The 15,923-nt window shown below is 38.3% G+C and overlaps 1 protein-coding gene across 1 annotated transcript in view; it reads right to left on the minus strand.

Annotated features, from left to right (window-relative positions):
• PTPRR (protein tyrosine phosphatase receptor type R) overlaps positions 1-15,923 on the minus strand; it is a 355,260-nt gene that overhangs the window by 154,757 nt on the left and 184,580 nt on the right. Inside the window, 2 exon segments of the mRNA XM_042782488.1 lie at positions 695-850; positions 6,204-6,317. Of these exon segments, the coding sequence (XP_042638422.1) occupies positions 695-850; positions 6,204-6,317 (270 nt within the window).

Genomic DNA, 15,923 nt, shown 5'->3' on the forward strand with positions numbered 1-15,923 from the left:
TGCTCGACATCTCGTATGCCGTCTTCTGCTAAAAAAAAAAAAAAAAAAAAATCACAATTGCAATGAGTGCCAAGGTTGTGGATGTTATTGTGGTTGTTGGGTGCTATCAAGCCACTTTTTGACTCATAGCAACATCGTGCGGCAGAGTAGAACAGCCTCTTGTGGTTTTCTAGGTGCAATGGGTTTGGTTTACTCTTAACAGGAGCAGATCACGAAGTCTTTCTCCTGTGGAGCCACTGGTTAGGTTCAAACCTTCAAACTTCAATTAGCAGCCAAGTGCTATCAGGGCTCCTTAGGTTGGGGATAGAGATGAATATTGATGACTATTTTGAAAATGAAGGCAACTGTTCAGGAAGAAAGATTTGAAAGTGGATTTTTTTTTCCCCACAGTTTCAAGTAACCAATCAACAAATGTACTTAAATGGTCTTCCTTCTAGACAATTTACTGGATACATCAAGAGATGGTAAGACCATAAAGATTTGGAGAAGAAAATGTCAAAAAGTGATGTGAGAAGAAATTTCCTTAAGGGATAAACAATACAATGTACAGATCAAAGACCTGTGGCCCTTATGGAGATCTGTATTATCAAATAACATTACAACAAGCAATTTCAATCTCAAGGCCCTCTTGAGTTAGCTTCCCATATGGTAACTGCAAAGATTTTTAAATGAAGTATTCCATGCAACAACATACCTCAGGGGAGATTTCTGTAATTCCAAACTGAGATAAACTTTGATGCAAAACATTGATATTGAGGGAACGTAGTGCGTCCTCAGATGGCAGAGCGTCAGAAATTCCTGTCTTTCGGTTTACTGGAGACACAAATATTTCAATACTGTTCTTCTTCTCCTAGTGAAAGTGGATCATTTGTATATGTTATAGATACATTTTAAACAACTTTTCTATCCTCTAGAAACATTAAAGGAAGTCAGAATCTTGGAATTCTAAAATACATCTTGGAGATCATGTTTATTAGCTATTCTCTGGTACACTTAACGTTACCAGTACAAAACCTTCTTCCAATTAGTTGCCTCCTCAAGATTTATAATTTTGTATTTCTTTGTATGCTTGTTTTCCACTCCATTTTATAATATTTGAAATATATTTTTTTGAAATATTACATGTTCCTGGAATAAATGTTTAGAGAAGCATTTAAAATCAATACATAAAACAAAATCTGATGTAATGGTACAATTATTAGACATCAACATTCTCTGCCACATGCTGGATGATTTCTTACAATCTGTATTAATATGAAGGCTGGACTAGCTAGGGAAGATGGTGATGGCTGTGCTTAATGGTCTCGTCTTTGGTTGATTTATTTCTAATAATATTTTGTTGTGTTTTTGGTGAAAGTTTATACAGCATGTTAAGTTTCCATTTGATAATTTCAACATAAATTTCTCAGCAACATAAATTACATTTTCATGATGTTTCAACATTCTCTTTAATTGTGTTCTGGTTGTTCCATTTCCAGTCCTATAGTTTCCCTGCCCCCTTCTTTGCTTTAGAGTACATGTTGACCTTTGCCTCTCATATTGATGATGTTTTAGTAGAGCACCAATCTTTTTTTTTTTTTAAATTGTGATTTGGGTGAAAGTTTACAGGGAAAATTCACTTTCCATACAGCAGTTCACATACACTTTGTCTCATGACATTGACTACAATTTACCACAATTTACCCAGTTGCTAGCTCCCCTCCCACTTCCTCACCATAGTTACTTCTTCCCTGTGTCCTTCACGTCATACACCCCTGCCCCATGAGCTATCTCCCTGTGCAAACACAGCCCTTCTATTCTCCCATAATTGTTTTCTCCAAGGAGTGTATCTACCTAGTGCAAATGTTCACCTCATATGCCTGTCTTTTGTTTGGCTGGAAGCCACAGGAGTAGGTTTAATTCCAGACCTGAAGGTCAGCTAGGGACCATAATCTCAGTGGTTCCATCAGGCTTTATCAGACCAGCAAACCTGGTCTTTTTTTTTTTTTTTCAAATGATTTTGAGTTTCATTCCACATTGTTCTCCCACTCTATCGAGGATCTCCTATATAGATCCCCCTCCAAATGGTTGACAGTGGTAGCCAGCACCATCTAGTTCTTCTGGTCCCATAGTCATATAGGCTGAGGATCACGTGGTGTACCAGTAGCGTGGACTAATTGTTTCCATGAATCTTTGGTTTTCTTCATTCTTCTTTGCTCTGGATGAAGAGAGACCCATCATTGCATCTAGAAGGCTGCTTGGCAAGCTCTTAAGATCCCAGTTGCTACTCGCCAAAGTAGGAATGTGGAACAATGTTTTGTGTATTATGTTATGCCAGTTGAGCTTGATGTACCCTGCGACTATGGTCCTGAGCCCACGGGTCCAAGTACTTGCTCCCTCTGGGTAGCTAGCTGTGGCCAAGAAGTGACTACAACCTTGTCACTTGTCAGTAGAGCACGAATCTTAAAGGTAATATCTGTTATTTTGTGTGCCATTGTGCTATCCTTCCTTGATTTTGAGTCTATATTCTTCATTTCAAATATGTCAAACTTTTAATATCTATCCTTTGGGAGAGAAAATATGTTGCATAATGATAGCATTGATACTTTTCTATTACTTTTACCTCATTAGCTGAAATGGAGACAGGATTATTTTTTTAATCATAAATAATTGATATCACACACACACACACACACATACACTAGGAAAAAAAGTCATTGATATTTTCTCTTTTACCACTCAGACAATGCACTTATAGAAATAAATTGTAGTTAGTCTTTCCCTTCTGACATGAAGTTCTCTCATGCTTGAAAATTTTCTTTTAATACATTTTGTCAGAACTTCAGCATCTATGTATAAAATGGAGTATAAATGTACTATGAGTATTCCAGAACAAAGGTTTTCATATTGGCAGGAGACAAGAGATGATGATACAGCATAGTACTGATGTGAAACTTGTTTATAACAATTTAAATAGTTTATGACCTAAGAATGGTAATAGTAGGGGTAGAGCCTGGTGCACTATCAACCTAACTCACTGCCATTGAGTCAATTTTGACTTGTAGTGACCCCTCCCTGGGTTTCCAAGGCAGTATCACTAAGGAAGTAGATTGCCCCATCTTCCTTCTGAGGAGTGGCTGGTGGGTTTGAACCACCTTAAATCCATGTATCATTTCATAACCTCATAAGATAGATATTCTTGTTATTTCCATTTTACAAATGAAGAAATAAATGTAAGTAGTTTGCTCAAAGTCACACAGATGGGACATAGCCAAATTGGAAATGGACTTGGTCATGTCTGTCTATGTTCAAAGCACATGCTTCTAATCACTGTTCTGCTGCCTACATATCTTTGCAACTATATTGATTATAATGACTATTTTTAGAAACAAACAGGAATCCAATGCTACTAGTATTCCCTGAGAATATGCAAGTCACTTGCTGGGAGTGGGAAATTTTATTTTATCCCTGCAAAAGCTATTATGCTAATTCACATGCTAATTAGATCTATATCTACAAAAGGTATAAGGTATCTATGTATATATATAAAATTTAGATCTAGATCAGAGGTACCTATGATGTCTAAATCTTCTCACTTGAGTAAGGCACGCCCTGGGTATAAATAACGTACTTCACTCTTTCAGGATATTAGGGATGCTGTATTTCCTCTTCCGTGTTGGTGTTGGGTGCCTTCAAGTTGATTGCAACTCATAGGAACCCTATATGATAGGTAGAGCACACTCTATATGACAGAGTAGATCTGCTCCACAGGGTTTCCTACGCTGTAATCTTTATGGGAGCAAACTCTCAGATCTTTTCTCCTGTGGAGTAGCTGGTGGGTTTGAACTGCCAACCTTTTGGTTAGGAGTCCAGCAATTAACTATTGTGCCACTAGTGCTTCTTTCCTCTTTTATGTTGTTATTAGGTGCTGTTGAGTCAGTTACCACTCACAGCAACTTTACGTCCAACAGAATGTTGTCAGTCCTGCACCATCCTCACAATGTTGCTATGTGTAAGCCCACCGTTGCAGCCACCGTGTCAATCCATCTCTTTGGGGGTTTTCTTTTTTGTTGACTTTCTACCAAGCATGATGTTCTTCTCCAAAGACCGGTCCCTTCTGATAACATGTCCAAAGTCCTTAAGACAAAGTCTGGCCATTCTTACTTCTAAGGAGCATTCTGCCTGTATACTTCTTCCAAGATAGAGTTGTTTATTCTTCTGGCAGTCCATGGTAAAGTCAATATTCTTCACCAACACCATAAATCAAAGGCATCAATTTTTCTTTGGTCATCCTTTTTCATTGCCCAGCTTTTGCATGCATACGAGGCCATAGAAAACATCACTTGTGTCTGTTTGTCATACTGTGGTGGCTTACTGTGATGCTAAAAGCTATGCCACCAGTATTTCAGGTACCAGTAGGATCACCTCTGGTGGACAGGTTTCAGTGGAGCTTCCAGACTAAGACAGACCAAGAAGAAGAATCTGGTAATCTACTTCTGAAAAACTTGGCCAGTGAACACGTCCTCTTCTACACCAAAAACCAAACCAAACACACTGAGGCCAAGTTGATTGACACTCACAGCCACCCCTCGTTGGGTTTGCAAGGTGGTGTCACTATGGAGATAGATCACCCAATCTTCCTTCTGAGGAATGGCTGGTGGGTTTGAGCCACCAGCCTTCTGGTTAGCAGTCAAATGCCTTCGGCACTATGCCAAGCTTATTTGGTCCTAGAAAATAGCTGACTTACAGAATAAAAGTTTATACGAGGAATGAACAACTCACAACTCCAACAGAAAAATGAAAGAAACAAAGACCCCAAACAAAACAAAAATCAAATTTTTCCTTTATAGCTGGGAATGTGGACATTGGATGAAGCAGAAAGCAGGTCCCAAGCAGGAGTACAGCTATTCAAGGCAGAAAGAATAGCACTTGCTTAGGTTCCTGTTGCAGCAGAAATTAAGAAAGAAAAATAAAAAAATGTAAGATGATTCCAAAGTCCTTTTTCCTTAGGTGAGTAGCTTTTTACAGAGATAAAACCAGCTGATGTGAGTTTGCTTTTTTGTGCCTGTGCTCACATCCACCTTCAAGTCCAGGTAGGTATAGTTGGATGACATCAAGGGCCCCAGATACTGAGGAATGGGGGAAACAACGGGCTGGGGAAATTGATAGATAGGTCTAGAGTGACCCCTGTACAAAAGATCCTTTGAGTTTACCTCATCTCCACCTTAGATCACTGAGCATAGTACCAAAGGCATCTGAGTGCTAACCAGAAGGCTGGCGGTTCATACCCACCAGCCACTCCTCAGAAGGAAGATTAGGTGATCTACTCCATAGTGATACTGCCTCAGAAACCCAAGGAGGGGTCGCTATGTGTTGGATCTGACCCGAGGGCAGTGAATTTCTTTCTGTTTTTCTATTTTTTTAACGTTAGATCCAAGTCTTCTCTGGGTTTTGGTTTAGATCTTTCTTTATTCAAAATCCCCCATCTTGTGCATTCAGTATTCTTCATCCTACTAATATACTTGAAGGCACTTAAGTAGATGCTGTCTAAAATTTGTACCTTAACTAACAGTTTTTATTGTAATGGAGAATATTTTGGGAATATTTGGGACTAGATAGAGTCCTGGGAAGAGCAAATCATTAACACACTCAACTGTCAACTATAATGTTGGTGGTTCTTGTCCACCCAGAGGCACCTTGGAAAAAAGGCCTGGTGATCTACTGCCAAAAATCAGCCATTGTAAGCCCTATAGAGCAAAGTTCTACTCTGACACCCACAGGCCACCATGATGGGCTCACCTGTAACTGCTGGTGGCAGTGATTACACCTACCAAAGTAGCTAGCCTTCAACTACAATAGGGTTGACAAACTTTTTCTGTAAAGAGACAGACTGTAAATACTTAGGCTTCACAGCTCAGATAGCCTGTTTTAACTACTGTATTTTTGCTTATAATGTGCATAGGAAACTAAGCAGAGGCAGGTTGTGCAGTTAGAAAAAAAAAAAACATATAATTTGTATGTTTTTGTGTGACTATATGGTACTTAACTCTCCCACTGTAACATGAAAGCAGCCATAGACAATATGTAAGTGAAAGTGTACTGTAAAAAAAATTTTATTTACAAAAGCAGGAGGTGGACTAGATTTGTCCTAGAACTACAGCATGAGCCTTTAAATAGTAGTAAACTAAGTTTGTACTCTAGAATGTGAAATTGAGGCATCTTACAAGGAGGCGATTGATGTGCACTTGCTGAGGTAAGAGTCCTAAGGCTGTAGCCACTCCTTGGCGGAATATTCGAAGCAAGGTTATATTCAACTTGTTTACATCCATTTGAAGTGTCTGGAAAAATAAAGAAGAAAAAGAAATCCATATTATATTAAATCTTTGGTTTGGCTAATTCAGTTCCTAATTGGGAACTGGCCACAATAATTCCTGTGACTCACATTCATAGTGCTTTACAGCATTTTGATGGAGATAAAATTATAGGGAAATTTTATGTGAAAATTTAAACGGTATTAGCTAAAAAGATAGTACATTGCACAATAATGTAGTTTGCCTAGTTATAATCAGTAACACAAATGACTCAAATGTGTGTTGATGTATTTTGCTTTAGTTCAAGTCCTAATGGCAGAATGGGATCTTTGTCCAAGTGTGTTTCAGTAATCCAGCTGAAAGACATCTTCAGTTTGTGTTTATACACAGTCACAGAGAGAAACACACTATGTAAGTCCCATTAGACCAGATTGGACAGTTTCTCTATACACTGACCCACTTCCAGTGCAAGGCAAAATAACGAGGTACAGTAATGAATCTTCAATCTCTGGTAAAGAAGCCAATGGTACTGATGATTCAAGGTAAATAATTCTTACTCAACTGTTTGGGCAAACACTCAGTTGGCGGGCTTGCTTTGGAGAAATAACAGGCAATTAAATGTTAAAAAAAAAAAGGAATTCCTAAAATAGAAGCTAAATTGTGATATCAATGATAAAGCCTTAATTTAAGCCATGAGTACTACTACTATCTTTAAACCATGGCTCAGTTTACTATGTATTTTCAAAAATGCATCATCTTGAGGTAGGTAATTTACAAGATAAAGAAATCAAATCTTTATGTATGTCTTATATTCTTAGAACGCTTAATTCACTAACTTGACTACAGTAGGTAATCCATAACTAATGGATGGCTGTGATACATCTATTCTAGAAAGCAAGCCCTACTTTTATATATTCTGATGAAAATTTGCTTACAAGTGCAATCTACAGAGTAGGAACTCTGAGAGGACCTTCTCACAGTTTGCTCTAAAATGCAAATGATACTGCTTTGGGAATTTATAGTCTTCTTAGGAAATACTGTATTCTCTAAACATAAAGACATTATAAACTGGCATAAAATAAGTGACTGGTTCAAATACTTGAGGCTATAGGAATCAGAGGGAGTTTGGAAAGTCAAAAGAGGTATAATGGTTTCTATTAAAGATGGCAGATGAAGCTGAAGTTCCAGACTTATACACCTTAAGTTAAGAGCTATTGAGCTTGATCATGTTAAGGAGCTGAAACTGAGCTCTACAAAACATTGAGAGCCAGAAAAGGGCAGAACCTTAGAAAATTCTGTCAAACAGCCAAAGATTAGTATATGACTTGCTTCTGGAAAGGGAGAAAAGAACATTATGTTAGGAATATGTGCAGTAGCTACATCAACACTATCAGTAGTGCTTTTTTTTTTTTTTTTTTTTTTAATAAAAGTCATCTAATGGGACACAATTGTTTGCTATATCATTCTCTGCCCTGTTCTATAATCTAAATAATGTTCCCATATATAACAACACAATTTAAAGCAGAAAGTAAGACTTGAGTTCAATTAGGAAGAATGAATAGAGTTTGGAAGTGCATCAATGAGAAAAACAACATTATATTTTTAAGCATGGTTTATGTATCCACCTGCAAACCCAGGAGATTAGAAAAAAAGTCTACTTGGTGACTCTGAGAGACAGTGAGGCTTTCTTTCATCTAGTAGTTGGTATTTAGCTTTTTGAGCCTTCAGATGCTTTAGATATGGGATACTGTAATAGAGACTATGTCTAGTCCTCCTCCTTTACAAGGCCAAGGATGGGTTCCTCGGTTCTATAATACACTGATGAGGAACCATTGACTTCTAGCTCATCAGCAGTGTTTGTCAGGCAGGGTAAGCAGGCAGGCAGTGCCCCTGATCCCCAGGGTAGGATTTGGAGCCAGCCCTCCATGCTGGGAACTGAGAGTCAAGAGGGTTGTGTACACACTTGAGAACTCAATTCCCAGGGCCATGATTAACTTGAGGCTTGTAACTGTGGAAACAGTATTAAAGTCTTACTTCCTCAGATTGAAATGGTAAATGGGAAATGAAATGAGAACTCAAGATTAAAAATCACTCAAGAAGGCAATTTACCAAAAAAAAAAAAAAAAGGGAAAAGCAGTGCCTTTGAAATGGAAATTTAGCCTATCTAACTAATAAAGTGAAGAAACAAATTGAAGTGATCAGTTAATTTACACTGAAATCATCTGGTTATCGTAACAAAAACGTCAATAATTTGTCTCAGTTCTCTGCTGGCCTTTCAAAAGCTTAGATTGATTTTACAATTCAAGCACATATTACTGACTGTTCCACATAAAATAGTGATGCTAACATATAGTACAAACAGATATATACGTAGAGGACTGACATATGCCAGGCATTCATTATATATCAGCACAATTTGAGAAAAAGAAGGATTCTCAGACAAAATGAGAATTTCATTTCAGACAAAATGAAAATACAGGACTACCTACAGTTAGCGAATATAGCTACCTCTCCTTCTGGAAAGAAGCTAGAAACACACAGCTTCTCCTCATCCTTTTATGTTGAGTCATAACTAAGAGAGAATATGAAGTTCCAGGGCAAGAACAGTGTCTCTGTTGTAAACTATACAACTGTGCAAGATTTATTTTAGTCTGAATTCTAAACACATTTGGTCATTTTTATCACTTAACATACAAATGATTTAAGTTTTTATTTTCAAAGACATTCAAATGTTCTTTCCAAGTGCAAATGCTAAGCCACTTCATGTTGTTGATGTTGTTATGTGCCCTTGAGTCAGACCTGACTCATAGTGACCCCTCCTTAGGTATCACTAGGGAAGAAGATTGCCCAACTTTCCTTCCGAGGAGTGGTTGGTGGGTTTGAACTGCCAGCCTTCTGATTAGCAGTCAATAATGCAAATAGTTACTATATAAGAACAATTGAGTATTTTTGTGGATATTACAAACATACAAACATATTCAAACGTTCAAAGATTTCAAACTCATCTGTATTTACATTTTGTTGGAGATATCTGTGTTGTTAAGAGTTTCCTGAATTCATTCCTTTTATTTAGGGTTGTATTAGAGCTTAAATTGTGAAGTATTTGGTTTATGGAAAGCTGCAGTCTACAGTGGGAGCCCTAATTCCATTCGGAGCCTTGATGTAAATTCAGACATCATTTGAGTTCTGATCATTAAATCAGCAATGTGGTTGGTTATGCTTGGAAAGTCTGGGGCAAAACTAGGGAAGGGCGATTTGCTCTCAGGAAGAGTGTGGTTGAAAGTTGATAACACTCACATAAAGAACTAGGAAACTTGCCTGGATGTATCCTTAATGATTTACTGAAAATAGCCACATATTATCTAATTTAAAATAAAGATTGGGGTCTTGGTAGAGTCTTGTAACCACCATGTGGCTATGACTCAACCCTAAGTCATATCCAGACCACCACGTAGCTAGATGGTCCACCCCAGAATTAATCCTTTAATCCTTTTTAATCTTTAATTATGTACATATCCCAATCATGGTTCTTTCCCAGCTTCTGTAGTCCCTCCTATGATAGTGATGAATTGATCTGCCACCAATCATGATTTTGTGATGAGCCCCTTTATTTTCTATCATATATAATTAGGCCCATGACAGTGAGTCAGCAGAGTCCATTTGGTTTTCTGTACTGTGTACATGCTGATGGTTTCCCTCATCCTGGATGATTGTCTTTGAATAAAATGGTATCTATTGAACAAATTTGAATCTAGGATCTTTTTCCCCTTAGCACAGAGTCTAAACTCCCTTCCCAAGGAAATGCCCCTCTGTAATAACTCTTTTTGATCATCAGACTGTCCACTAAAGTAAGCCTACTGGCTTTAGATATAAATCAGGACAGGGGAATTGGTTAAAATTCACATTTGAATTTAGAGCAAGTACTATATTTGAATTGTTACATATTAGACTGGCTTTTATTTATCTTTTTATTCTTAATGAATGGTTAAATTTTTTTTTATAGGAGAGGGACAGGGTTCTAAATGCTGGCTCCCTCCCAATGTTATTAGGCAGTTTGGTCACCTAACTATCCCCTGTAAGAGCGAGGACCACATCCACCAGGCCCCATTAGGGGGAGAGAGGCCAAATGGCTATGTCTTTTCCTAAAGAGATGTTCTCAAAACCCCTGAGAGAAGAATTGCCTCAATTCCCAGCAGCCACAAAAGGAACTCGCTTCCTTAAGGACCAAGGCCTGATCTTTCTAACATTAATTTATACTCATTGCTACCTGAAATGATGAAAAATTGTCATCTCTAATGCCATTCTTGACTAAGGACCCTCCTCTATTTGGCCACAGTTTGGATTGTTGCATTGGCAAGTGACTTCCGTTCATTGTCTATATCTTTGTGACCCCCTCCTTGGGTTTCTGAGGTAGTATCACTATGAAAGTAGATTGCCCAATCATTCTTCCAAGGAAGATTGGGCAATCTACTTCTGTAGTGATATCGCCTCGGAAACGCAAGAAGGGGTCACTATGAGTCGGATTCGACTCGTTTGCCATGAGTTTTTTTTTTTTTTTTCCACACTAAGTATAAAACACTGAACTGTAGGAGACATTTTAGATTCTCACTCAGTCCCTTCTTGAGAACTCTGCATTTATCCTTTGCTGCTACTTTCACACTATTATTGATTTTTATTATTTCCATATTGCTTCTCTTTACCTGAATGTTCTAATCATACTTCAAACTCAGTATTACCAAAACTGAATTTATCTTTCTCCCTCTGCCCATCCACAATCAAATTTGCTTTTATTTTATATTTCATGTAATGCAAGGAAATACCATATTTGGAGGTCATCTTGACTTCCTCTTTCTTATCCTCCACATCACCAGTGTGATAATCCAATTAACAAGCAAGCCCTGTGTTTTCTACCTTCTAAATATCTCTAACATTGAACCCATCTTCTCTTTAGCTATATTTCTCCCATCTTATTCATACCACTATTCCTGACTACCAGTACTACTTGAATAGAATCTTAATGGGACACCATAGCGATCTTTACAAAATGCTAATCTAATCAAGTTGCTTTTCTGCTTAAAATACTTTGAGGACCTCTCATTTTCTAATGAATGGTCGTAACTCTTTGGTTCATTACAATTGCCCTGTTCTTCCAGCCTCACCTCTTACCCTTCTCCACTACAGACATTATGCACCAGCTATACCTGAGGCTTATTCCATGTGCCATGCCCTTTCACATTCTGTGTCAGGGCATGTGTGGATTGCTGACTAGGTTCTCCTCATCCTTGGAGACTCAGGTCAAAGCTCATTCCCCAGCCTTCCCTGATATCTCCTCCCTTCTTTGCTTGCATCTTTCAATTCTCCAGTGGTAATACTTATTTTCAAAATTTATATCACAGAAATTTCATGTTTATTGACCCCAAAAATTAATATATAGAAAGTTATATGGTGAAAAGTGAAAGTATACTTGTTCTCTCCTAAGCAGTTCGAACTGCTAACCATTTCTTGTGTATCCTTCCAAATGTTTCCTATGCAAATACATAAAATTAATATATACATATGACACACCATTACTATTAAATACAAATAGGATGGAACTATACATATTTTCCACAAATTGATTTTTTCATTTATTAATGTACCTGGGATGTACTATATAATATTTCTGGGACACTGGTGTTCCGTTGCTGAAATTATCACCTTCCATGTGAGGGAGTCCTGGGTTTGGTTCCCAGTCAATGTACTTCATGCTCAGTGAGCATTTGTCTGTCAGTGGAGGCTATGATGCTGAACAACTTTCAGTGGAATTTCTAGATTACAATGAACTAGGAAGAAAGGCCTGGTGATCTATTTCTGAAAATCAGCCCACAAAACCCTATGAGTCACAATGGTTCCATCTGAAACTATGTTTTGTTCTGTTGCAAATGGAATCTCCATGAATCTGGGGCCAACTCAAGCACAGCTAACAACTTACTTAGCTGGGTTTCATTCTCAGATATATCAGATAGCTTCTTTCCAGCAGGGCCCATGAGTGTTATATTTTCTGAGGCTTCATATGTATGACAATGTATTTATAGTGTCTTTAACTATAAACAATGGCAATAAATTATGGTTTGGCTGGATATGAAATTCCTGATTCAATCTTTAATTTTTGTCTTTGAATTCTGCTGTTATATTCAAATGCCTTCTGGCGTTGAAAGTTGCTGTGAAAAATTCCCTGGTCTGAGGCTGGCCTATCTTGTAGATAATTTGCTTTCTCTCCCTAGAACCTCATAGGATTCTTAATTTATCTTTAAAATTAAAAAATTTCACCAGGACAATTCCTTGGGTTAATAGTTCCTGGACCATAATAATGAATGTGGCCTTTTTCTTCTACAGATTTCAGAATCTTTGTTTGAGAAATATCACCTACTATATGGTTGATGGGAGCTCTGATAGCATAGTGCCTAAGGCTATTTGACTGTTAACCAGAAAGCTGGTGGTTCAAACCCACCAGCCACTCCTCAAGGATTGGGCGATCTACTTCTGTAGTGATACTGCCTTGAAAACCCAAGGAGGGGTTGTTATGAGTCAGATCCCACTCCAGGGCAGTGAGGTGTTTTTTTTTTTTTTTTTTTCTCTTTAATATGCTTAAACGATTTTTCTTGTAAATATTCTTGTCTCATCTTCAGGGACATCAATTATGCATTTCTATATTATCCATGTGTCTTCGATTTAACATAATTTATATTTTATTTGTAAACAATACCTCTCTGATACTTTGACGACTACACACCGGGCACGCATGCACACACATACACTGCTGTCGAGTTGGACCCGACTCATAGTGACCCCTCCTTGGGTTTCTGAGGTGGTATTACTACAGAAGTAGATTGTCCAACCTTCCTTCCCAGGAGTGGCTGGTGGGTTTGAACCGCCAGCCATCTGGTTAGCAGGCAAGTGTCTTAGCCACTATGCTACCAGAGCTCCCACTATACCCTTTAGGAGGGGGGAAAAAATCTGAAGTTATCTTATCGACTTTTAAAAATTATTGTGACTAAATATATATATGGGAACTCTGTATATATATAAAATATAAGCTCCGGTGATGTAGTGCCTACGGCATTTTGACTGCTAACCAGAACACTGGCAATTTAAACCCACCAGCCACTCCTCAGAAGGAAGATTGGGCAATCTACTTCCATAGAGATACCGCCTTGGAAACCCAAGGAGGGGTTGCTGGGAGTCTTATCAACTCCATGGCAGTGAATTTGGTTTGATATATATATGACACATGTGCAATTCAAAATTTCTCAAGTGTACACTTTAGTTGATGCCCACTTCCAACAGGTTAAATCTAAATGCATTCTGAGTTATGTGCTCTATTGATTATGAATTGAGTTAAAACTTAACCAGTGTTAGCATCTATTTCATGTAATTAATTTGAGAGTTTTAAAATTTATTTTTCTAGCTATAAAATTAAATATGCTCATGATAGAAGATATAGAAAATACAAGGAGTTTTAGAAAGAAATAAATATTATCTGTAGTTATTAATCTCATTACTCTGAGATAAGGTTATGGTATTTTTAGTATTACTTTTTTTTCTGATAGTTTATGCTATTACATATATTGGCATATTTGATATTGTTGTTGTTATTTGCCGTCGAGTCGGCCCCGACTCATAGCGACCCCTCCTTGGGTTTCCGAGGCAGTATCACTACGGAAGTAGATTGCCCCACCTTCCTTCCGAGGAGTAGCTGGTGGGTTTGAACCAGCAGCCTTCTGGTGAGCAGTCAAGTGCCTTAGGCACTATGCTACCAGAGCTCCTGTATATTGGCATATAGGTATATATTATATAACCAAAAAAACAAACGTACTGCTGTCTAGTCCATTTTGACCCATAGCAACCCCTCCTTGGGTTTCTGAGGTGGTATCTCTATAGAAGTAGGTTGTTCAGTCTTCCTTCCAAAGAGTGGCTGGTGGATTTGAACCACCAGCCTTCTGGTTAGCAGTTAAATGCCGTAAGCACTACCCATATATATCATACAAATATTTATCCATTTAAAAATAATGCTATAGCTGTCACATTTCTCTAACTTTCCTCTACCATGATACCAGGAGGAAACACTGAACCCCCCCACTCCTGATGTTTCCTTCTATGTGGGGGCAGCTCCAAAAGAGCAATACTCTTGGATTCTTCCCCTTTCTCATCTCCCCAGGGAAGGGGAAGTGACTTCCTGAATTGATGCATTCGGAATAAGATACTGGGTATGTGTACTTTCCTTTCAGGGTCTGCATGCCTGTAAAAAGCATTTATCCAGGTCTTCTCTTTGCCATGTGGTAAGTAAACTACAGAGGAATCCTGGTAGTGTAATAGTTATGTACTGGGCTGCTAACCAAAATATTGGCAGTTGAACTTAGCCAGCAGCTCCACAGGACAACCTAGCAATCTCCTCCTGTAAAGACTAGAGCCTAGAAAACATCTGGGCCGTTGTACTGTCACATGAGGTCATTATGACTCAAAAATTGGCTCACTGGCATCTGGTGACGTGGTGGATAAGGCATTTGGCTGCTAACCAGAAGGTTGGTGGTTCAAACCCACCAGCTGCTCTGTGAAAGGAAGATGAGGCAATCTACTTCCAAAAATATTTTCAACCTTGGAAACCCAATGCAGGTTGCTATAAGTCAGAATTGACTCGATGGCAGTGAGTTTTTTTGTTTTGTTTTGTTTTGGTTAACAGCAACAAATAAGGTGTAATGGCTCTATCCCTGCAGGGGAGGGCCATGGTTAACCAGTGTTGCCTGTAGCTAGCTCTGTGGGTAAGTCAGCCATTGAAGGATATCATTGTCATGATCCAAAATCACAACTCTGACAGCTGTATTGATATTTTGATCTTCATTGAACTGCTTCCTTTTTCTCTCTCAGTTGATTTAGAACTCAGCCAGAGACGAGAAGAATGCTATTTATTGGTTTCCTCAAACATCAACATATGGTACCACAAAGTCAAACCAAAAACCAAACTCACTGCCATTGAGTTGATTCTGACTCATAGTAACCCCCGTTGGGTTTCCAAGGCTATAAATCTTTATGGAAGCAGATTGCTTCAACTTCCTCCTATGGAGTGGTTGGTAGGTTTGAACCACTGACCATTAGCGGCCAAATGCCTTAATCACTACACCACCAGTTCACAAAGTCAGGCACTAAAGCAAGCAACAAACAAACAAATAAATAAATAAAAGGGCTCTAAAAACTTTTATTGTTATGGTAGCATAATGGTTAAAGCATTTGGCTGCTAACCAAAAGGTTAGAGGTTCAAACTGACTAGTCACTCCATAGGAGAAAGAAGAGACAGTCTACTTCCATAAAGATTTACAGCCTTGGAAACGCTATAGGCAGTTCTACTCCCTCTTGTAGTGTTGCTATGAATTGGAATCCATTCAATGGTAATGGGTGGAGTTAGCCTTGATTTTAGCATGAGTACCTATAGCGTATACCAAACAGTGTTTCTTTGCTATTCATAAGATTTTCCCTGGCCAATTCTTTGAGAAGTGGACAGCCTCTTCCTTCTTCCTAGTCTGTCTCAGTCTATAAGCTGGGCTGTTACCTGTACGAAGTATGAATCTAGGAAAATTGAAAGTTGTCAAAAAGGAAATG

Source organism: Orycteropus afer, unplaced genomic scaffold, assembly GCF_000298275.1.
Source record: "Orycteropus afer afer isolate SDZICR_OR568_19922 unplaced genomic scaffold, OryAfe1.0 scaffold00339, whole genome shotgun sequence".
Taxonomy (NCBI): domain Eukaryota; kingdom Metazoa; phylum Chordata; class Mammalia; order Tubulidentata; family Orycteropodidae; genus Orycteropus; species Orycteropus afer.